The 25,003-nt window shown below is 45.2% G+C and overlaps 1 protein-coding gene across 1 annotated transcript in view; it reads left to right on the plus strand.

Moving 5' to 3' along the window:
* LOC143973621 (cytosolic phospholipase A2 gamma-like) overlaps nucleotides 1-25,003 on the plus strand; it is a 67,519-nt gene that overhangs the window by 2,437 nt on the left and 40,079 nt on the right. The window contains exons 2-7 of the mRNA XM_077474475.1: nucleotides 3,994-4,042; nucleotides 6,150-6,172; nucleotides 11,224-11,308; nucleotides 14,476-14,621; nucleotides 15,661-15,862; nucleotides 20,762-20,870. Of these exons, the coding sequence (XP_077330601.1) occupies nucleotides 4,028-4,042; nucleotides 6,150-6,172; nucleotides 11,224-11,308; nucleotides 14,476-14,621; nucleotides 15,661-15,862; nucleotides 20,762-20,870 (580 nt within the window). The 5' untranslated portion in view covers nucleotides 3,994-4,027. The remainder of the gene's footprint in view (nucleotides 1-3,993; nucleotides 4,043-6,149; nucleotides 6,173-11,223; nucleotides 11,309-14,475; nucleotides 14,622-15,660; nucleotides 15,863-20,761; nucleotides 20,871-25,003) is intronic.

A 25,003-nucleotide genomic window follows, 5' to 3' on the forward strand; every position in this document is an offset into this window, starting at 1 on the left:
ATAGCTCAGTTTTTTTTCCACTGACCTGGTCACATGACTTCTCTCCTCTGATGTTTCATAGATGGTCATGTGACCACTCTCCTCCTCCAATCTAAAGCTACACTCAGGGGAGGAGGAGAGCAGCCAGAAAAAAAAGCTAGTGAGATATTTACAATGACGCGGGAGGAGCGGTGTAGGAGAAGGGGCTGGCAAGTGATTTTTTTTTTCTCAACTTTAAACTATGCCGGCAGTGCTGTCCCAAAGCCAGGAGAGGCGGGACGGCCGGCTTAACACTCCCCCAATGGGTGGCTTCTGGAACGGACCGTCCCATTCCTGCCCCCTTTGGTAAAACATAGTATTGGCATGTAACATGCAGGCACTGTTTACCCTGTGTTTTCAGGGGGAAAAGGTGTGTGTGTGTGTGTGTGTTATACGCCAAAGCATACAATATATATTCCTTTGGTATACAGGAGGAGAAGATGACAAGGGAGCTTGAGAGTAGGAGGTCTTGAGAAGAGTGGAGAGGATGGTTTGGGTGATATTTGGAGATGAGTTTGGTGATGTTTCTCGGGGCAGAGTTGTGAATGGCTTTGTATGTTGAGGTTAGTATTTTGAATTTAATTCGCTGGGTGATTGGAGCAGAGGGTTGGCAGACACTGAATGGAGACCAGTGTAGGGATTGGAGGAGAGGGTTGGCAGACATGGAATGGAGACCAGTGTAGGGATTGGAGGAGAGGGTTGGCAGACACTGAAGGGAGACCAGTGTAGGGATTGGAGGAGAGGGTTGGCAGACACTGAATGGAGACCAGTGTAGGGATTGGAGGAGAGGGTTGGCAGACACTGAATGGAGACCAGTGTAGGGATTGGAGGAGAGGGTTGGCAGATACTGAATGGAGACCAGTGTAGGGATTGGAGGAGAGGGTTGGCAGACACTGAATGGAGACCAGTGTAGGGATTGAAGGAAAGGGTTGGCAGACATGGAATGGAGACCAGTGTAGTGATTGGAGGAGAGGGTTGGCAGATACTGAATGGAGACCAGTGTAGGGACTGGAGGAGAGGGTTGGCAGATACTGAATGGAGACCAGTGTAGGGATTGGAGGAGAGGGTTGGCAGACACTGAATGAAGACCAGTGTAGGGATTGGAGGAAAGGGTTGGCAGACATGGAATGGAGACCAGTGTAGGGATTGGAGGAGAGGGTTGGCAGACACTGAATGGAGACCAGTGTAGGGATTGGAGGAGAGGGTTGGCAGACATGGAATGGAGACCAGTGTAGGGATTGGAGGAGAGGGTTGGCAGACATGGAATGGAGACCAATGTAGGGATTGGAGGAGAGGGTTGGCAGACACGGAATGGAGACCAGTGTAGGGATTGGAGGAGAGGGTTGGCAGACACTGAATGGAGACCAGTGCAGAGATTGGAGCAGAGGGTTGGCAGACACTGAATGGAGACCAATGTAGGGATTGGAGGAGAGGGTTGGCAGACATGGAATGGAGACCAGTGTAGGGATTGGAGGAGAGGGTTGGCAGACACGGAATGGAGACCAGTGTAGGGATTGGAGGAGAGGGTTGGCAGACACGGAATGGAGACCAGTGTAGGGATTGGAGGAGAGGGTTGGCAGACACTGAATGGAGACCAGTGTAGGGATTGGAGGAGAGGGTTGGCAGATACTGAATGGAGACCAGTGTAGGGATTGGAGGAGAGGGTTGGCAGACACTGAATGGAGACCAGTGTAGGGATTGAAGGAATGGGTTGGCAGACACGGAATGGAGACCAGTGTAGGGATTGGAGGAGAGGGTTGGCAGACACGGAATGGAGACCAGTGTAGGGACTGGAGGAGAGGGTTGGCAGACACTGAATGGAGACCAGTGTAGGGACTGGAGGAGAGGGTTGGCAGATACTGAATGGAGACCAGTGTAGGGATTGGAGGAGAGGGTTGGCAGACACTGAATGGAGACCAGTGTAGGGATTGGAGGAGAGGGTTGGCAGACACTGAATGGAGACCAGTGTAGGGATTGGAGGAGAGGGTTGGCAGACATGGAATGGAGACCAGTGTAGGGATTGGAGGAGAGGGTTGGCAGACACTGAATGGAGACCAGTGTAGGGATTGGAGGAGAGGGTTGGCAGACATGGAATGGAGACCAGTGTAGGGATTGGAGGAGAGGGTTGGCAGACATGGAATGGAGACCAATGTAGGGATTGGAGGAGAGGGTTGGCAGACACGGAATGGAGACCAGTGTAGGGATTGGAGGAGAGGGTTGGCAGATACTGAATGGAGACCAATGTAGGGATTGGAGGAGAGAGTTGGCAGACACTGAATGAAGACCAGTGTAGGGATTGGAGGAGAGGGTTGGCAGACATGGAATGGAGACCAGTGTAGGGATTGGAGGATAGGGTTGGCAGACATGGAATAGAGACCAATGTAGGGATTGGAGGAGAGGGTTGGCAGACACGGAATAGAGACCAGTGTAGGGATTGGAGGAGAGGGTTGGCAGATACTGAATGGAGACCAGTGTAGGGATTGGAGGAGAGAGTTGGCAGACACTGAATGGAGACCAGTGTAGGGATTGGAGGAGAGAGTTGGCAGACACTGAATGAAGACCAGTGTAGGGATTGGAGGAGAGGGTTGGCAGACACTGAATGGAGACCAGTGTAGGGATTGGAGGAGAGAGTTGGCAGACACTGAATGGAGACCAGTGTAGGGATTGGAGGAGAGAGTTGGCAGACACTGAATGGAGACCAGTGTAGGGATTGGAGGAGAGAGTTGGCAGACACTGAATGAAGACCAGTGTAGGGATTGGAGGGGAGGGTTGGCAGACACTGAGCGGTTGGTAAGGTGTAGAAGTCTGGCAGCATGGTTCATGATAGACTGAAGAGGGGAGCAGCCTATGGAGAGGCAGGCCAATGAGAAGGGAGTTGCAATAGTCTTGGTGAGAGATAACAAGGAAGTGAAATATATTTATGTATTTGGCTACATGCATATATTAATTATGGCCATATGTCATTATTCACATATGATTGATATATATTTTCTAGTTTACGCATTTATTGATGATATACACATTTTTGCACATAAATGTATTTCTCTGCACCTCACATAATCACATGTGTGAGTTAAGGTTTGATTGTGTTCACAACATTTGAGAGCTCAGGTGATCCAATTTGATTTAATTGATTTATCAGTTTAATAGTATAATTGTCTAGTCACATGGTCTATAGCAAAAAGTATATATTTGATATTAATTTCTGTGATTATTAGCTATGAGTATTGTCAGCGAAATTTGGCCGTATGCAGAGCGCACAGCCAAATCTCCTGTTTCTAATAATAACAACATTTCCGTCTTAATGATATAATACTTTACCTTACAACCCACTCATCCAAATGAGCAGACATGACCATCCTCCTTACGTTCTCAAATCGGTCAGCATGACTGACCCCTCTCATCCGAGCGTCTGCTTTTATTTACATATCAACAGGAAACCACACCCTGGAGGGTTTGCCTCCAACAGCTAAACTCCTCCTACAAAGCTTGTGACCTCATAGGATGTGAATGACCGTATAAGGATTTGACAACACAGAAACCCTTCCAACAGCGTTAGTTAAGCAATGCAAAACAATACAGAAGAAGGTGGTGTCTTCACAGACAGCCAATCAGACAGACATGTGTTTTTCCTTCAAAAGAACCAATCACAGACATGTATATATTCAAATAGACTAGCAAACTGACTAAATGCTTTCAATGATGCGAACCATACAAAACCAATGAACGATGACTACAATTCCATTGATAGAAAACCTTAATATACATTGTTCCAGAGAACAATGTACACCTGGATTATTCTACACCTCCGTGTGGATGGAAGTTTATCCACAGATGTGCGTCATGGCACCCCAAATATGTTGATCAGGCATACAGCGGTGACAAAAGCGCACCTCCACTCAAGCGGTGCCACTCAAAACCAGTATGTACTTATATCGGGTTCAGAAGTCTTACTGCTTCATTTTGTTTTAACAGATTGTGAGATAAGCCGTACCTACCTTCATTTCCAATGGCGGGCACCGAGGTGAGTGACTTTATATTCATTGCCTCCAGTGTGATACCAATTCATTTATTACAAGCAGAGCGAAAGACTCATAACAGCCAATCAAAATGCATCCAATACTGGTCTGGATTCTGTAATAAGAAATCCCTTTTAGAAAAAGCTTTGATTGGCTGTGTCAAGTTAATAAATATCTGAAAGTATGCATAACAAAAAAAAAAAAAATCTTTAAAAAAAAAAAAAAAAAAAATCTTAAAAAATATATAAAGAAAAATGATTATTTTACGGTACATGGTTTTATGTTGGTGGTATTTGATCACTACTGTTTTTTTGCTAAACAAAAAGACCAACATTTTTGAATATTTTTTTTTTTTCTCCTTCATTGACGGGCACTGATAAGGTGGCACTATTGAGCACTGATGGGCGGGACTGATATGCAGCACTGATGGGCGGGACTGATGGGGGGCACTGACATGCAGCACTGATGGGAATGATAGGTGGCAATGACAGGCATTACTGATGGGCATTTGTGATGGGCACTGATTGGCATTTCTGATAAGCACCGATTGGCACCTCAGATGGGGGGCTGCACTGATAATCAATGCACTGATTAACAACACAGACCCCCCTGTCAGGAAAGCCATTGATTGTCTCTCCTCTGCTCATACCCCGTCAGAACGAACTGAGGAAACATGATTACCGTCACTTCCTGGTTACCACTGTGATTGGTCACAGCTGATCACATGGTAAAGAACCTACATCATAGGCTCCTTACTGAGATCAGAGATGCGGTGTGTCAGAGCGACACACCGCACCACCAATCACTGCTCTGTGCCCCCCAGGGGGCGTGCACAAGCTGCTTATCCCGCTGGACATCATATGACACCCAGTCAGGATAACTGGTCCCCCGCCGGCCGTCATTCTGCTATAGGCCGGGCGGGATGTGGTTAAAATGGATTTATGACAGTCCTTGATGAAACTATTTAGTATCTATTCTTGCTCTCAATTAAAGCAGTTGTAAAGGCTGAAGATTATTTTTGCCTTTAGGCATTCAATGCATGAGAGCCTTGGCTGTCCCTGTCTCCTCAATGGCTGACACAGCAGAGGGAGCCATTGGCCAGTAAGCCAATGAGCCAGTGAGGAGGGAGCAGGGGGCAGGGCCAAGCCCCGGGTCTCTGTGTCTTTTGGACACATAGAGTGATTCTCAGGAGTGAGCACACACCAGTGACCCCATAGCAAGCTATTGGGGGGCACCAGTCAGAGGGGACTATGAGCACCGACAGGGGATCTGATAAGAGGATCGGGGCTGCTTTGTGCTTGGAGCAGGTAAGTAGAACATGTTATGTTATAAAAAGCTGAAGCTTAAATATCACTTTAAAATCCTGAATAGCAGTCAGTATAATTCAGAACTTTACCTCCAGTCAGACCCCGCTGGACTTCCCCATTGTTTGTACAGACACCATGAACTTTGGCATAGGTGTATGCAGCTTCTTACATTAGCAGGCGCAGACAACCTCGGCCCTCCAGCTATGGTGAAACTACGAGTCCCATGAGACACTGCAAGACCCCGACAATCACCGGCATGAGGCATGATGGGATTTGTAGTTTCACCACAGCTGGAGTGCTGAGATTGCCTCCCCCTGCATTAGGGTATGCACCCCAAAGCTCAAACACACTTGCGTGTTGGTATATAAATAGAGATAAATAGAGAGAGAGGAGGAGATAAAGAGTTTTTTTTTTTGGGTGGGATTTAAATTATCTTTTTTTTTTATTCTATTTATTTTATATAAAACACTGATACATTGTACACTCATCACGCCCCTACATTGTACACTCATCACGCCCCTGCATTGTACACTCATCGCACCCATGCATTGTACACTCATCGCACCCAGGCATTGTACACTCATCGCACCCATGCATTGTACACTCATCGCACCCATTGACTTGTGGAGATAAAATGAGAGGCACAAAATCCGATGTCTATGGGCCTCAAACTGCAAAATGTCCTCCGGGGGGGGGGTCACCAGAACTTTTCGTTGATTCTGGAAAAAAATTCGTTTTTGGTTGTTTGGTTTCAATCACCAGAATTGCTTCTGAACCTCACAATGTGTCTTTTGTGTTCCCACAGGAAAATATCGACATTGTGGACGGGTAAGTCAAGTCTTTTAACTTTTTTGTATATTCTTTTAAATAGAATTCAATATTTTACATTTGAACATACAAGTAATATCAACATTCACTGTAACAAAAAACAAAAACATATCCAGTAAAGGAACATTAACCACTTCAGCCCTGGAAGGTTTTAATCCCCCCTTCATGATGAGGCCATTTTTTTCGATTTGGCACAACGTTTCATAGTTACATAGTTAGTAAGGTTGAATAAAGACACCAGTCCATCCAGTTCAACCTGAGTGAGTGTCTACAATTGTCCCTATCCCTGTACATTGCACACTCACATCAGTCCCTACCCTCAAGGAGTCCACAATCCAAGGTCCCCATTCATATACTAGGGCCAATTTTTGGACAGAAGCCAATTAACCAACCTGCATGTCTTTGGAGTGTGGGAGGTAAACCACGCAGACACAGGGAGAACATGCAAACTCCAGGCAGGTAGTGTCGTGGTTGGGGTTCAAACCAGCGACCCTTCTTACAGCTAGGTGAGAGTGCTAACCACTACACCACTGTGCCGCCCACTGATTATTTTATTTTAATGGACAATTGCGCTGTCGTGCGACATTGTACATAGATAAAATTGACATCCTTTTTTTTTTTCCCCTCCACAAATAGAGCTTTCTTTTGATGGTATTTGATCACCTCTGTGTTTTTTTTTTTTTTTTTTTTTTTGCGCTATAAAACAAAAAAACGTCAATTTTGGAAGAAATTTTTACTTTTTGCTATAAAGCACATACAATAAAAAAATAAAAAATCTAATTTCTTCATTAATTTAGGCCAATCTCTATTCTGCTACATATTTTTTGGTAAAGAAAAAAATCCCAATAAGCTTATATTGATTGGTTTGCGCAAAAGTTATATCCTCTACAAACTACGGGATATTTTTTATTTTTTTTCAATTTACTAGTAATGTTGGCAATTGGCGACTTATAGCGGGACTGCGACATTGCAGCAGACAAATCGAACACTTAGTGACACTTTTTTGGGGGACCAGTGACACTAATACAGTGATCAGTGCTAAAAAAAATATGCATGGTCACTGTACTAATGACACTGGCAGAGAAAGGGGTTAACATCAGGGGTGATCAAAGGGTTAAATGAGTGCCATGGAGATGTGTCCTAACTGGGGGGGGGGGGGGGGTGAGCTTGTACTGTAAGACAGATCTGTGTTTCTGCTTATTAGAAACACAGGTTCTCTGTCTTCTCCTGTCACACAATGGAGATCTGCCTTGTTTACATAGACCGCCATTCTGTCTGCCTCGTGAAAGATCGGTGGGTCCCAGTGTACATCAGGTCTGCTAGACCCGCAGTATATGTACATGGGGGCGGTCCTTAAGTGGTTAATGAATAAATGGTCAGGAAAAATAAGAGAACAATGTGGTACATAGGGGTGACATTCCCCAGACTGAAATGAATGCATAGGTTAGATGTACTCGTAATTAAAGAAATGGGAAGTAAAAATAACAATGTAAAGAAACAAGGGGGAGGGGGGCACAGGGTAGGGGTACGGTGTAAGGCAGTTAACAAGCAACCACAATGATTGGCACAATTCGTCAACTGGTTTCAAGCAAAGCCTTTTCCTCCTCCGAGTATTTAACTACTTTCTGACCAGCTGCCGCAGTTGTACTGAGGCACATTGGCTTCCCTGCGCAAATCGCTGTAGTTGTACATTGGTAATTTTAAGAAGCTATAGGGGGCGTGCGCTCCGCCGGAGCCAATGCGCTTGGCTGGTGGCCGTGATGTCCAATGGCCACCCGCGATCGCTCCACAGAGAGCCAGAACAGGGATCTGTCAATGTAATCAAACGGATCCCCATTCTGTCAGGGAAGTAGAGAGATCTGCTGTTCCTAGTGATCAGGAACAGCGATATGTCCCCTCCCCCCACAGTTAGAGACACCTCCCTAGGACATACTTAACCCCTTGATCACCCCCTAGTGTTAACCCCTTCACTGCCAGTGACATTTATACAGTAACCAATGTCTACTTTTAGCTCCGATCACTGTATAAATGTCACTGGTCCCAAAAAAGTGTCAAAAGTGTCCGATATGACCACCACAATGTCACTGTCCCGCAAAAAACAAACAAATAAAAAAACTCTAATTGCCTCCATTACTAACATGTTTCCCCAAAAATAAGCCTGGGTGTGAGGGCTTACCTAGGTTTGAGTCCATGGAGCAGAGATGTAGGCTCGCCCTTGCAAATAGACGCAGCCCACGGTAACAAAGAGATAAGCTATCTGGACTGTGAATCTGTGCACGGGGGCTTAACAGGAATAGACAAAGGATAGTCGAGGTAAAGCCGCAGTCAGGGGTTCCAGAAGTCGGGATAACGATAAACAAAGCCAGGGTCTGAAGCCGGGGTCAGTCTTGGAACACTGGAACTCTGCAACAGAAGACAGGAGCACAAGAACACTTGGCAAACATGACAAAATGAACTGCCAAAGGCCTCAGAGTGAGACAGGCTTTTATACCCAGCTAATTAGGTAACCGGCCTCAGCTGATCCAGGAGTGACAGGTACAAACAGAGAATTGCTTACAGTACTTTATGCTAAACTAGGCATGGCTGGAAAGCAGCATCCCATAGCTCAGTCCCTGCTAGCAGTGTGAACAATGGGTATGGTCCTCTCACTGCTAGCAGTGTGAACAATGGGTATGGTCCTCTCACCAGTCTCTGTGGTGTGGCTGTGAACTCTGCAGGAAGAGGGGCCCTCAGTCTCTCCGCAGAATGCCTCCAGAGATTCAGTGGTGGGAAGCAGAAGATCTGTGATGCTCTGGTCACCCTGCAGCAACAGTGCCGATGCTGTAGCTGTGGTCTGTGCTGCACTGCCTTGGATGTCTCCATTGGTCTGGCCTCTCAACAGTCTTGTCAGTATTCAGCAGATGTGCTCTCAGTGGTGGCAAGTGGTAATTTTTTTTTGGGGGGGGGGGCGGCAAACAATAAACCCCCACATTGGGCAGTGGGTGGGTTTGCATTTAACCCATCCATGCATCGCTTCACCGGCGGCTTCCCTTGCTCTGCCGCAGCAGCTCTCCTTTCCACTGCTCTCCACAGGCATCAGCGACCTCCGTTTCCTCCCTCCTCCTCCTTGGTGGCCAATCAGGAGTCTTCTCTTTTCGGGCAATTGGAAAACAGGTATCAGACCCACTTCTGATTGTCCGGATTGAGAATCAGTGTTACAACAGCGAATTATCATTTGCTGGTGTAACACCTGTGTGGGCTCGTAACGCAATGCTCTGTGCCCCAAACCATCCTATTTTGAAGCCTATTAGAGCCAATGGCTCTAATTAGGTGCTTCAAAAAGCCACTCCTGCCGCTGAAATTCAGGCGCTCGGCGTCCTAAAAGGGGCCAGACGCCATGAATACTCGGTGACAGCTGCGGCAGTGGATAGATACATGCTATGTATGATCTATCCATTGTTCAAATAAAAGGTGGGAAGGAGAGAGGGGTGGCGCCCAGGCACCCCTAATGGATCGCCACAGTGTGCTCTCATTGTTCCCCTATGGTTAAGAGGAAGAACCTAGCTGTACAGTCTCAGAAAAACAGCTTATGCACCAGTATCTCTTGGGAATTATAGTGCAAATAAGTTCCACAATATGGCTTATTTCTTGGGCTTCAAATCCCATGATCCTCCGTGTTCTGGCTTGGCTTTCCTGGCTATAGTTCTCCCTCTGCTGGCTGGAGAGGGTAGTGAAGCACAACTGCAGGAAGTGGAAGTAAACTGATTGTAAAGAGAAAAATGTCTCCTTCTCCATGTTGCTATCATCCAGCACCTGGCTACAAGCCCCATTAAATGGGAGGTCAATGGGCCACAACCCCTCAAAACCTCCAGAGTAGACATGTGCAAAAGGAAAAAATTTGTTTAGTTTTGTTTCGTTTTAATTCGTTAATTCATAAATTTCGTTTAGTTATATCCGTTAACTTCCTTAAATTCGTTTTTGGATCTCGTTTAGTTTTCTACCGAATTCGAAAAAATCGGCCACATTCGAAAATATTTCAACCAAATTCGAAAATATTTCTACCGGATTCGATATGATTTCAACCACATTCGAAAATATTTTGTGACCCGACTTTAGGGCCATGTATCTCGGGGTCACTTAGTGCTAGACACTTCAAATTTGGATATGTTGTAGTGCTAGTATTATTGTGTTTGCATACCAAATTTGGGTTTTCTAGCTATAAGTGACCCCGAGATATGTGGCCCCAAAATCAGGTCGCAAAATGTTATTAGTTATTAGAGCAGAGAATGACATTTTGCGACCCGATTTTGGGGCCACATATCTCGGGGTCACTTATAGCTAGAAACCCCAAGTTTGGTATGCAAACACAAGAATACTAGCACTACAACATATCCAAATTTAAAGTGTCTAGCACCAAGTGACCCAGAGATACATGGCCCTAAAGTCGGGTCACAAAATATTTTCGAATATGGTTGAAATAATGTCGAATCATGTTGAAATAATTTCGAATGCATTCGAAATTATTTCAACATGATTCGACATTATTTCAACTGCATTCGAAATTATTTCAACATGATTCAACATTATTTCAACCGCATTCAAAAATATTTTGTGACTCGACTTTAGGGCCATGTATCTCGGGGTCACTTGGTGCTAGACACTTCAAATTTGGATATGTTGTAGTGCTAGTATTATTGTGTTTGCATACCAAATTTGGGGTTTTTCAATCATGTTGAAATAATTTCGAATGCAGTTGAATTAATTTCGAATGCGGTTGAAATAATTTTGAATCATGTCGAATTCATTCGTTATATTTCTTTCGTATTCGTTGTAATTTGTTATTTTTTTATTCGGACATTCGGATGCATCCGAATGTCCGAAAGATGCAAAATTCGGCTGAATTTCGATTTGTTACGTAACGAATTGCACAAGCCTACTCCAGAGGAAACCCTAACATTTGTATTCACTCACTGACTGGAGTATAATGACTTGCTGCTCTATCCAGAAGGAAGAAGTCTTGGCTCTACAGAAACTTATTTTTGTCATGTGTGTTTTTTTTGTCCACTTAACAGATCCGAAGGGGAACCCAAATCCATCAATGCGAGGAAGATAAAAGTAAAGGAGACGCTTTCATCCTTAGGCATGAATGTTAGAGAGGTAAAGATTTTCTAGTATTTGTCTTGTAAACTTGATGCTGAACAACCAAAAACAGCCGTGTAAATTGACCAAGTGACCTTCGTATAAGTGAGCTTTCCCTTTAGCCTTCTACTATTAGATATCTCCACATGTTGTTAACTTATTCCATACCTGTGGAAAAAGGGGGGAAAACCCCGCGCTAAAGCAAAAGTGAAAAGTAAGCTGCTGACGCTCCAACAAACAAAGCTTAACAAAAATAAATAAAATAGTGTAGCGCTGGTATGTAAATTTATATGTGAAATGTAAGTATATTTTTAAAAAATAATAAGTATACACGATACCAATGATGGCTGATCACATAAGAAATCCATAGTGATAAACACAAATAGGTGAAAAAAAAGAAATAATCAAAAATGTGAAATAAGGATTGTGCGGATGTGAAGTCCACCATTCACTAGGTATGTAAGTTCTGTACTAAAGGAAACAGAACATTTATCCCAGTAAGTAGTCCACATATAATATGCAATAGAGATATATTGGTGGGGGTCTTCCTACACGCGAGGTAAAGGACCGCACGGACCAACAGGAACAAATGCTTGTCTGGAGTTGTATCAATAATGGAAAGAAGATGAATACTCTTACCAGAAAGGTTGGACACACGTGTCGTAGGAGAGAGTCAAACACGCTTGAAACCCCGACTGGTCCCAATCAGGTACTGTGCGTTAGATAAATTCTGATGGAGGGTCCTCACTTTTTCATCTCTTGGCTCCGTAAAGGCAGGTACTCCCAGTATGGAACGCTCACTCATCCGTCTCCGAGCTCCAGAGGATCATACACTCAAGGTTTGTTGGTATCCAGGATGTGGTTTACACAAAACCCAAAATATGGAGATTTGCCATCTTGACGTGATCCACTTGCAGTTTAACACCTTCACATTGCTTTCTAGCGACCCTTTAAGTGGGCTTTAAAGGATAAGTTTAGGAAATACTGCAATGTTGCAGTGCATGCTGGGATTTTAAACTTGACTTTTTTTGTTTACCAAGAGACGGCAGTGGGTTCTAGTCGGTGCTTGTGTAGCTGTCTCTTCTTTGTTCCTAATTTTCAAAGTGAACAGAGGAGCAGTGTCTAGAGGAATAGCTTTTAACTCCAGCTCTGTAGGGATCTAGGTGTGTCATGGATTCCTAGAACAAAGAGAATTCATGACACGTCTAGATCCCTGCAGAGCTGGAGTTAAAAGCTATTCCTCTAGACGCTGCTCCTAGCAAGAGGCAAGTCTCCATATTTTGGGTTTTGTGTAAACCACATCCTGGATACCATCAAACCTTGAGTGTATGATCCTCTGGAGCCCGGAGACGGATGAGTGAGCGTTCCATACTGGGAGTACCTGCCTTTACGGAGCCCAGAGATGAAAAAGCGAGGACCCTCCATCAGAATTTATCTAACGCACAGTACCTGATTGGGACCAGTCGGGATTTCAAGCGTGTTTGACTCTCTGTCGTACGACACGTGTGTCCAACCTTTCTGGCAAGAGTATCCGTCTTCTTTCCATTATTGATACAACTCCAGACAAGCATTTGTTCCTGTTGGTCCGTGCGGTCCTTTACCTCGCTTGTAGGAAGACCCCCACCGATATATCTCTATTGCATATTATATGTGGACTACTTACTGGGATAAATGTTCCGTTTCCTTTAGTACGGAACTTGCATACCTAGTGAATTGTGGACTTCATATCCGCACAATCCTTATTTCACATTTTTGATTATTTCTTTTTTTCACCTATTTGTGTTTATCACTATGGATTTCTTATGTGATTAGCCATCATTGGTATCGTGTATACTTGGTTACATTTCCACATATAACTGTCAGCGGTTGGAATATCTGATATCTATATTCAGACTGGGAGGAAACAGTGTATGACGAAAGCACATAAGTGGAGTGTGGGACTTTTCATTACACCCCCCCTCTGTCTCTCTGTCCCCCTGTCTCTCTCTGTTACCCCCCCCTCTGTCTCTCTCTGTCGCCACCCCCCCCTGTCTCTCTCTGTCGCCACCCCCCTCTGTCTCTCTCTGTCGCCACCCCCCCTCTGTCTCTCTCTGTTGCCACCCCCCCTCTGTCTCTCTCTGTCGCCACCCCCCCTCTGTCTCTCTCTGTCGCCACCCCCTCCTCTGTCTCTCTCTGTCGCCACCCCCCCTCTGTCTCTCTCTGTCGCCACCCCCCCTGTCTCTCTCTGTCGCCACCCCCCCTCTGTCTCTCTCTGTCGCCACCCCCCCTCTGTCTCTCTCTGTCGCCACCCCCCCTCTGTCTCTCTCTGTCGCCACCCCCCCTCTGTCTCTGTCTGTCGCCACCCCCCCTCTGTCTCTCTCTGTCGCCACCCCCCCTCTGTCTCTCTCTGTCGCCACCCCCCCCTGTCTCTCTCTGTCGCCACCCCCTCCTCTGTCTCTCTCTGTCGCCACCCCCTCCTCTGTCTCTCTCTGTCGCCACCCCCTCCTCTGTCTCTCTCTGTCGCCACCCCCCCCTCTGTCTCTCTCTGTCGCCACCCCCTCCTCTGTCTCTCTCTGTCGCCACCCCCCCTCTGTCTCTCTCTGTCGCCACCCCCTCCTCTGTCTCTCTCTGTCGCCACCCCCTCCTCTGTCTCTCTCTGTCGCCACCCCCCCCTCTGTCTCTCTCTGTCGCCACCCCCCCCTCTGTCTCTCTCTGTCGCCACCCCCCCTCTGTCTCTCTCTGTCGCCACCCCCTCCTCTGTCTCTCTCTGTCGCCACCCCCTCCTCTGTCTCTCTCTGTCGCCACCCCCTCCTCTGTCTCTCTCTGTCGCCACCCCCCCCTGTCTCTCTCTGTCGCCACCCCCCCTCTGTCTCTCTCTGTCGCCACCCCCCCTCTGTCTCTCTCTGTCGCCACCCCCCCTCTCTGTCTCTCTCTGTCGCCACCCCCCCCCTCTGTCTCTCTCAGTCGCCACCCCCCCCTCTGTCTCTCTCTATCACCATGCACATGTATACAGTCTCTTACAGTGTTTTGTGCCTTGTATGCAATCTCTGCCCGTTATAATGTTATAATGACATTGTTGAAAAGGATCAGAGCATGGGGGAACTTAAAATGATGCCCCACCCCTGAAAAATGTTCTGTGGATGCACACGCTACATATTCCATCTGTAACATAACTTGTGGTGATCATCATTTTTTTTTTTCTGAAGAATTGTGACCCTCCTGTAATCGCGGTCTTGGGATCTGGGGGCGGACTCCGTGCCATGGTTGGTTTTCTGGGAACGATTTCCAAACTCTCTGAACTCAACCTTTTAGGTGCCGCTACATACATGGCTGGGATATCTGGATCAACATGGTATATACATTATAACAATTTCTAAATTAATTTGTTAACTGCATAACATAACAGCAATTTTTTTTTTTTTTTTTTTTTTTGCCACATTGCCTCCGAAAATATTTTCTACATTTTTCACACACATTAAGGGCTCATGCACACTGCAGATCAAAGAAACTGCTCCTACAAGCTTTTGAGCTTTTATGAACTCTCATTTTTTTTTTCTGCCTGGAAACACCCCTCCATGTTAGCCAATATGTCCATGCACACTATGGCTTTTTCAGGCTTCTTCAGACATATGCTCCTACAAAGAGAAAAAAAAAACAATCAAACTTGCGTTTCTGAGTGGAGCTCTCAAGCAAAAAAGATGTTCTTCACCCTGTACATATTGTACTCCTGAACCCTGGATAATGTACGTAGCACACTCCTGAGCCTTGCATCATGTGCATAGCATACTCCTGAGTCTTGTGCCCTGTACATAATGCACTCATGAACAATGCACCCTGTACATAGTGTATTATTGAACTCTGCACCCTGTACATAGTGTATTATTGAACTCTGCAACCTGTACATAACACACTCCTGAGTCCTGTACATAGTGCACTTCCAAACCCTGCCCAAAACACACTTCTGGGCCCTGCACACTGTACATAGTGTACTTGTGAGTCCTGCGCCATGTACATATTGTACTCGTGAACCCTGTACGTAATACACACCTGAGTCCTGCACCCTGTACATAGTACACTCCTGTGCCCTGTACATTGTGCACGTGTAAACCCTGCATTGTGTATTTTGCATACATCTGAAGTGATCGGGAGGATGTAGAGCTGTCTCGGTCACTTTTACTAAATAGGTGAACACTGGCTGAAAAAATTGATGCCAAACTTGTGCAGCTACAGACATGAGATTGCTTCAGCCGCTTGAAGTCTGGGATGTTTCAACATGGTCTCAGGACATCAAGTGATTAGCCAAAAAATGAAGAACAATTCTCATCCAGACAAAGCATATTAAATGATTATCTTGCCTATCAAACATTCAACTTACTGTTTTAACGTTCCAGGTGTATGTCCTCTCTGTATTCGAAAAAAAACTGGTCAGACTTTTCATGTATGGAAGATCTGGAGAATCGGTTACGTGAGCAAATTAAATGGGAGACTGAACGGAAATGTCCATGGGAGAAGATAAAAGAGAAATTTCTTGGCGACTCGTACTCTCTGACAGATTTTTGGGCCTATACATTTGTCCACCAAGCATTGAACACAGTAAGTCTTACATGGATCCTTTCTAAGGTTTGGAAGCCAGGAGAAACTTTAGCTCTGGTGTGACTAGACTTTAGCTTCTTGTCCTATGGGCAAGGGGGAGTGAGGAGGGAGAGGTGTCTCCAACATGCATAAATATACAAATGGACCCACCAAGTCGTTGATGAATACAAGATTATTACCACAAATTATTTATTGAAAATATTAATAATCAAATGGACATAAAGCTCAAACAGCAAGATGGTGAGTGGATCAGGATGGAAACCCCACCCAAAAGAACTCCCCCCTCCAAAAAGCCATCCTCCCCTATCCCAACTTTTCCCTTGAAAACCACCCACCTACCCTTCCGGTTAACACCACACTACACCCCACCAATATACTGGTTATGCTGAAGGTATACCGATAAGCCAACAGTAGCAAGAGAAGGGTGCACCGACCTAGAGCATTACCAAAAATAAATGTTATTCCAAATAAAAAGGGCAATGGTTGTACTCACATATACACATTGTATATAGGCATATCACAGAAAAAGCTGTTTTGAGTGGGAACCCTCCTATTTAGAATCAAAATGTTTCATGTCTCAAAACACGCCAACCACTACAGAAGCCAACTGGTATTCCCACACTGCTGGTTTACCGTATCAGACCTGAAGGCATTCACATTCACTTTTGCTGTGATATGTACACTGTGAGTACAACCATTTGTTGTTTTTATTTGGAATAAATCTTATTTTGGTAATGCACTAGGTCAGTGCACCCTTCTCTTGCTTCTATTTTACAGTCTCAAGGATACTCATTGTCCTGAGTGGGGCAGCAAGGCTGCTGGCATAGAAGGAATTTATCTGTACTGTACACCTCCAAGCCTTACCACTGGAGTGCAGGAGAATGGATTTTAAAATATATCCTGATAGGCCAGCTGATGATATGTTTTCAGCTTGTTAGCTATAGATATAGTCTCATATAAGCCAAATTGGTTCCCAGTGTGTACAGGACTGTGACAGTAATAAATTCCCTTTCAGCACTAATAGTCCTCCTGCATTGTCAAGTCTAATGCTGCCCTACTATATAATTGACATCTGCTAAAAGCCACGCCCAGCCTGCGAAGTCCTTGGAGAAGTCCAGCCTGAGCTCTTTTTGGCTGGGCTTCTCCTCTGGAGTACAATTTGTTTTGCACTCCTGTGACCCATTTTCAGCAGAGAGCTGTCTGCAGTCCGCTCTCCATTGATGTCACCAAGATCAGTCGAGGCTTCATCTGACTTAGGTATTCTGGATCCTCCAGCTGCCTGGGCTAACGGTGGTCTCAGCCGCTCAGCGAGACTCTCCCACCCCTCCACAGATCAGCGCTCCAATAAGAGTGGAGGAGCAGAGCAGGAGAGACGCTGATTGAATGGCAGAAGCTCTCCGCTCGTGGAGGTGAGAGAACCGAGCCATCAGCGATGTTCAGTGTCTCGGTTCTCATTGAAGAGGTGGCGGGGGACAGATGCACCATCCACCTAGGTAAGTATGAATATGGGATAAAATATCCCATATTTCTCTTTTAAAGCATGTCTCCATCCAGAATAAGAGTCCATATAACACAGCTGGTAGGACCCTAGGCTAGGCCAGGTGGTGTAATGTGAGAAGACCATAGTACAAGACAGGGCAAAGATGTATAGCCATGGGGCTGTCTTATCACTGTTTATTGGTGGTGGGGGGGGGGGGGGTAAGGTGGTTGTAACTGGGTAGGGTAGGTGGGTGGTTTCCAGGGAGGGCAGAGTAGGAATAAGGGGAGTGTTGGGAGGACTGCTATTTGGGGAGGAAGGCTTTTGGGTCAGGGTTCCATCCTGGTCTACTCCCCATCTGGTTTGAGTTTTTTGTCCATTTGATTATTATTTTTATAAAAGAATTTGTGGTAGACTTCTTTGTAGGTGTCATGTCCTTGGTGGGTGCTTTTTTTTCAGCCACAAATAAGTCAACATGATTCGGCCATCCTGGCATTACTCATGACTGAAGAGATTATGGATGATCCTGCACAGGTGGCTGCCACTGAATAATTAGGAACCGATGCCCCTACCAATACAACCACCTAAGTGGAGTATAAGCAATAGTGACATTTAAATGGTAGGTGTGGCGATGCTCTAGTGACACAACCCCTTGCTCAGGGTCTGAGATTGACTAGGGGATCAATTGACTTCATCCTAAGTCTGGAATTGCTGCACTTCTCTCTTCTGCCACTAGGTGGCCCGGGTACCTGATGGCATTAGATAAGATAAGGGGTGACACTTGAGGAGTATCTGTGAGTGCCAAGCTAGGGACCCAGCGGAGAAGTGGGAGTGATGCTTGAGGAGGATACTAAAGTGAAGAAGATTGGAAGAGCTCAAGGGATTCAGTGGCAGTGAATCAGCAAGTCTAGAGAGAAAGACTAGGGAGCTCAGTGAGTTGAGGATCTGCAAGAAGAGACTATATGGGAGTAAAAGAGTTTGTTACAACTTGTGTTAGGAACTGTTCTAAGTCTGTTGCCATAGGAGACAGCATTCCTACACGTGCAGATGTGGTGTCTATCAATCACAATGACATGCTTCATGTAAAGTCCCATTTCTATTTTAAATATTTCTTTACAATACAATTAGGGACGGAGGGTTGCCATTGTTTAAATCAAGGTTGTTATGGGTCACATTTGATCTTAATCTTCCTTATTCATTACAAGTTCCTGCACAGGATTTATTTAACCCAGGCCAGGTTATATGGAATCTATCCATCTCAGGTTGCTTGCGTTGTTCTTCTCCCAATGCCAACTACAGTTGTATATTTTGGGAGTGAGCAAACATCCAGCAATGCTGGCTTGAGATTGTCTGTCTGGTGTATTCAGTCGGTCACAGCTTTAGTTATGCAGCCTTTTATTGAAACCTGTTTACTGAGTTTGGATTCTGGAGCCCCCACAAAGGTTATATGCATTCCAGTAAACTCATCATTATAAGGCTACATATGCCAACGGGGGGGGGGGGAGACCTGCCAAATTTGACAAGGTTTGGGGAGGGAGGGTTAACTGTAAGGGTTAAATCTGCTTAGACCTGGACAATCAGTGAAAAATTCTTTCAGATCTCTGGAATTTTTAATGGCAGGTGAGCAGAGTTTTATACAGAATATGGACAAAGGAATATTGCACAACTTTAAGAGAAAGAAGGGGAGGAAGGACAAAGTTAATCACATGAGACCAGAACCCACTTATCTATCCTGTGGTCATTGTGACAAAAAGGACCCTAAAATAAAGATATTCCTCTGTCAGCTATTTTAAAGTTTTAGTCACTTTAACTCTTTCTCACCCTTCAATCCCCTCTTAGATCATTAAGTGATTTAACCATGATCACTTAGGCCGCGTACACACGCGGGGACTGTTCGCTCAACTTTGTCCGCTGAACAGTGTTTCAGCGGACAGTCCGCTCGTGTGTGGGCTTTCAGCAGACAGTTTCAGCGAACAGTCTGCTGAACAAAGTTTTTCGGAATTTCCGAAAAACTGTCCGCTGAAACTTGGTTTCAGCGAACAGTCCCCTCGTGTGTAGGCTTGTTCGTCAAACTAAGTTCCGCGCATGCTCAGAAAGAATTTATACGCCGAAGTTTGCATTGCAGTGTATAGGACGTCGTTTTCTAGTCCCGTCGCACGTGCCGTTCACGTCATCGCGCACGGTTTCAGCGGACTGTTCGTTCGTCGTGTGTGGCCAAGTCCATCCATGCTAATTTTAAGCGGACTGTCCGCTGAAACTGTTTGACAAACAAAGTTGAGCGAACAGTCCCCGCGTGTGTACGCGGCCTGAATGTTCTCTGTGTGGGGTCATTTTGTTGCATTGTCTAATTACAGATACATTGAATAAGCTTGAACTATATATATATATATATATATATATATATATATATATATATATATATATATATATAATGTGTGTGTATATATGTATGTAGCGCCAGCTCCTGAAGAGAATGCGCTATGTTTTTGAAATTTAATGTTACATCTGAACTGCAGTTTGGTTTGGGTATAATTATTCCAAATTTGGACCTCAGCATCAGTCTGACTGGACTATAGGGTGTTCAGCCTGGCCATAGGGGGCACTGTCTCTTCTGGAAGGCATGGAACCACAGTCTGGTTGGGTGCTTTAAGGCTACTTTCTCTCAGAGCTAGCCCAGTGGGAGTGTCACTCTTGCTGTGCTTTCTGGGAGAGGGTACTTAAAATGCGAATGTCACATGGTTCAGGGTTCCAGGCCAGAAGTATGCTCTGACTCCATGCTCCTGGTCCTCCTAACCAGCCCCCAGAAAGGCTATGGCCTGGGGTGCGGATCCACCCAACTTTAGGCAAGGAAACGAAAGAAAGGATTCTGAGGTGGTCCGGTGCCGTCTCCGGTCATGGAGAGGCCCAGCAACTTTGGGGAGGGAGGACTCTTCAGAAGGAGGACACATACGGGTTGGTTTCTTAGCAAGAGCCTGGTGAGGCTGCGGGACCTAAATGAATCCAATCTCGTGGGTATCGCCAAACCGGCTGAAAGATCCAGGTATCACACGAGTGTTCTACAAGTCTTCGTTTCCTACATGTTCTACAATAATGTCTGGCAGAGATTTAATTCTACGTGTTCAGGCAGAGAATTATTCCTGTTTTAAGCAACTTGTTGGCTGCTAGGCCTTGTGGGAGAGGGACTATCCAACTTGAGTGAACATCCAGCTGTGAATGGCTATTCTCTGGACTTGGTTGAACCTTATAACTAATAACACTGAACCTTGGGGTACACCATTAATAACACTGAACCTTGGGGTACACCATTAATAACACTGAACATTAGGGTACCCCAATATTAACACCGAACCTTGGGGTATCCCAATAATAACACTGAACTTTGGGGTACACGCACTGGTAATGTTTATCTCTTTCATCTCCAGATCAATGAAGGAAAGCTGTCCAGTCACAAGGAAATGTGTGAGACCGGTGAAGACCCGTATCCCATCTACTCTGCTGTGAGAAAGCAACAAATACATGAATGCAAAGCAGGTGATTTTATTAGTGGCATTCCTAAAGCAGAGTTCCACCCAAAAGTGAAAGCTATGTTTGCACCCTCCCCCATTCCGCTGCCACATTTGCCACATTGCATTGTTGTGTGGTGATCTGCAAAACATCCTCCCCCCGCCTGCTGCCTTCTGGGAGACACACGGGTTCAATTTCTGTTTCCCTTTAGTAAGGATGCCTGCACCCGGAGTAAAGGGATGGGTCAATTTTGGGTACCGAGATCGTGGGTTCCCTGGACAGGCAAGTGTCCTTATATTAAATGTCGGCACACCACGAATAACACTGAACCTTGGAATACACCACTAATAACACTGAACCTTTGGGTACACCACTAATAATACTGAGCCTTGGGGTACACCTCTAATAACACTGAACCCTGACGTACACCACTAATAACACTGAACCTTGGGGCACACCACTAATAGAACTGAACCTTGGGGTACACCACTAATAACACTGAACCTTGGGGTACACCACTAATAGCACTGAACCTTGGGGTACACCACTAATAATACTGAACCTTGGGGCACACCACTAATCACACTGAACCTTGGGGTACACCACTAATAGCACTGAACCTTGGGGTACACCACTAATAGCACTGAACCTTGGGGTACACCACTAATAACACTGAACCTTGGGGTACACCACTAATAACACTGAACCTTGGGGTATACCAATAATAACACTGAACCTTGGGGTACACCAAAAATAACACTGAACCTTGGGGTACACCACTGATTCGTATGGGGTACCACCAAGAAGAGGTAGAAGCTGAAAGCACTGTCAGGGAACCCCAGAAGAGAAGTTTTGGGAGGCACTCTGTGCAAAATTATTATAGGGCAGATCTGTATGTGTAGCACTACCCCCGTGGGGGTTGCAGATGATTTGGTTCCCAACTCTTGCACAGCCAGGCATCAAACATTTTCCACACTTTCTTCAGACATAATGAACAGTCTTTGAGCTTGCTTTTTGTTGTTTTATTAGGGGTAACAACTTGGATGGGGATAGGAATTATGGGATGCCCAACTTGATAGTAAGGATGAGTCGAACACCCCCCTGTTCGGTTTGCACTAGAACCTGCGAACAGACCTAAACTTCATGTGAACTTTAGAACCCTATTAAAGTATATGGGACTCGAAAGTTCAAAATATAAATTGCTAATTTTAAAGGGTAATATGCAAGTTATTGTCCTAAAAAGTGTTTGGGGACCTGGGTCCTGCCCCAGGGGACATGGATCAATGCAAAAAAAAAGTTTTAAAAACTGACGTTTTATCGGGAGCAGTGATTTTAATAATGATTAAAGTGAAACAATAAAAGTGTAATATTCCTTTAAATTTCGTACCTGGGGGGGTGTGTATAGTATGACTGTGAAGGGGCGCATGTTTCCTGTGCTTAGAACTGTGCTTAGAAGTGTCATTTCTGCAGAAAAAAAGTAATTTTAAATCACTCGCGGCTATAATGAATTGTTGGCTCCCGTAATACAGAGAGCAGTCATTGAAAGTCATTGATAAAAAAAAAAATGTGGGGTTCCCCCAAATTCAATTACCAGGCCCTTCAGATCTGGTATGGATATTAAGGGGAACCCCGCGTCAAATGTAAAAAAAAAATTGACATGGGGGTCCCCAAAAAATCCATACCAGACCCTTTATCCGAGCACGCAACCTGGCAGGCTGCAGGAAAAGCTCGTCCCCTCCCTCCTGAACTGTACCAGGCCACATGCCCTCAACATTGGGAAGATGCTTTGGGGGTCTGTGACCCCTCAAAGCACCATGTCCCCATGTTGATGGGGACAAGGGCCTCATCCCCACAACCCTGGCCGGTAGTTGTGGGGGTCTGAGGTCAGGGGGCTTATCAGAATCTGGAAGCCCCCTTTAACACGGGGACCCCCAGATCCCGCCCCCCCCCCCTGTTTGAAATAGTAAGGGGGTACAAAAGTACACCTACCATTTCACAAAGAAAGTGTAGACAGGGTGTCTATTGTAAAATTTTCTTATATTGAGTATTAACGTATGTTTTTTCATTCTTTGGGCTTATATGCCTAATGGGAACGGATATAGATATTGCCTAAAATGTACTAGTTTACACAGGATATGAAACAGTACTTGATATGTTTTATACTTATTTTTATTTTCTTATTTTTTTATAAATAAATAACTTTTTATGTAAAACATTCTTCTTTCTTTTTCCCCCCTTTGTGTATTTAAATATACTATTATGCCTAAAAAGTCCAACACAACTAACACTTTTTTTATTGAGGTTTTTTTTTGTGTGTGTTTTCCTTTCCCCGTTTTCTCCCCTCCTTTCTTTTTGTTTCGATCGATGGTGATGGTTCAAGATGACGATTCAAGATGGAGATAAAGAGATTGAGATCCCTTTTCTCTATAAATTACCCTTTTTATTTTAATTTTTAATTTCCTAGAATCCTCTGATCTGAGGATTAGTCTGGAGGGCATAGTTTTGAATATTTACTCACATTACCAATTAACTGATTGATTGCACTGATACCTATACTGGTTTCGGTATTGGTGCCGATACCAAGGATTTGCACAAGTACTTGTACTCGTGCAAATGCTTGACCCAATACCTGGGCAGTTAAGATGATCGGTGTGACGGTGGGGGAGTTACAATCACTGATAACCCTGTATATAATTCAATGAAGGATCTGACAGTTGTTTCTCCTCCTATCCCTCCCGTGGGTTTCAGCTACTTTACTGAAAGCCACACAGGGAGATCGGTGTTGTAACTCCCCCACCGCCGCACCAATCCTTCCTGACTGTTCCCTGTATCCTCCTCTGGTCCCCCTCAATGTCCTACTCTGGTTCCCCTCCATGTCCTACTCTGTGTTCTCCGTGTGCTCCCTTGCGGTACCACTCTGTGTCCTCATTCAGTTCCCCCCGTGTCCACCTCCGTGCACTCCTCCCTTGGCTCCTCCGGTTCCCCTGAATCTTCCTCCATGCACTCCTCCCATTGCTCCTTTTGGTTCCCCCATGTCCTCCTCCAGGCCCTCTCTGTACTCCTCTACCCTCCCCTGTCCCAGATCTAGTCAGGATGGAGAGTGGAGGAAGGAGCCTGTAAATCTGTAATTTACCGGCTCCTTCCTTTTATGAATGGAAAGAATCCCTGGGATTTCCCAGGGATGTATTTTGGGCCCTTTTTAAATATTGGTGCTACATTGGCTTTTCTCCAATCCCCTGGTACCATTCCAGTCAGTAGACTTCCAGTAAAAATTAGGAACAATGGTCTGGTAATAACTTGACGGAGTTCCCTAAGTACCCTCTGGTGCAAGCCATATGGTCCCAGAGATTTATTAATGTTAAGTTTCCCAAGTCTAATTTTAATTCTGTCCTCTGTTAACCATGGGGGTCCTTCCTGTGATGTGCAATGAGGATAAACACTGCAGTTTTGGTTACTGAAGCCCCCCCAATTCCCTCGTGAAGACTGAGGAGAAGAATAAATTCAATACCTTTGCCATCTCCTCCTCCTTTTTCACCTCCGAATCCTCCCTCCAGTTTGCCTTTGGGCTAGCCAGCCCCGAGACTTGAAATTGGATGGATCCGCACCCCAGGCCATGAGAGCCATGGGGGCTGGTCAGGAGGACCAGGACCAAACAGACAGAAAGATCTTCTGGACCAGAACCCAGAAGCATGCATTGTCAGTACCTTAAATACCCTCTCCCAGAATGCACAGAACGATGACACTCCCACTGGGCCGGTTCCGAGAAAAGCACTCAACGCATCCAGCTGAACTGCATTCTCGCACCTGCCAGAGATGGCAGCGCCACCTATGGCCAATCAGAACACAGTGCAATCTAGCTAGACTGTTACTGAAACCATAATTTAGTGTAATTGACCCTAAAACCAAACTGCCGTTTCAGGAACTCTAAATAGAGAAAAACCACATAGCGCGTGCTCTTCAGGAGTCGGCGCTACAGTTACAGTTATAGTAACATGACAAAATGCGTAAAAAGATCAAGTGGTATGAACACTTTTTTTCAAGGCACTGTACCAAAGATGGTATATGATGATGGGACATGTTTTGTGTGTGCGGTTTTACAATACGTTTGATTAACAAAAAAGAAAATAAATTGGTTTATTCTAGAGATATTTTCCATCCCG

This window comes from Lithobates pipiens, unplaced genomic scaffold (assembly GCF_037356315.1).
Source record: "Lithobates pipiens isolate NorthernLeopardFrog02 unplaced genomic scaffold, aLitPip1_a1.2 Scaffold_87, whole genome shotgun sequence".
NCBI classification, from domain to species: Eukaryota; Metazoa; Chordata; class Amphibia; order Anura; family Ranidae; genus Lithobates; species Lithobates pipiens.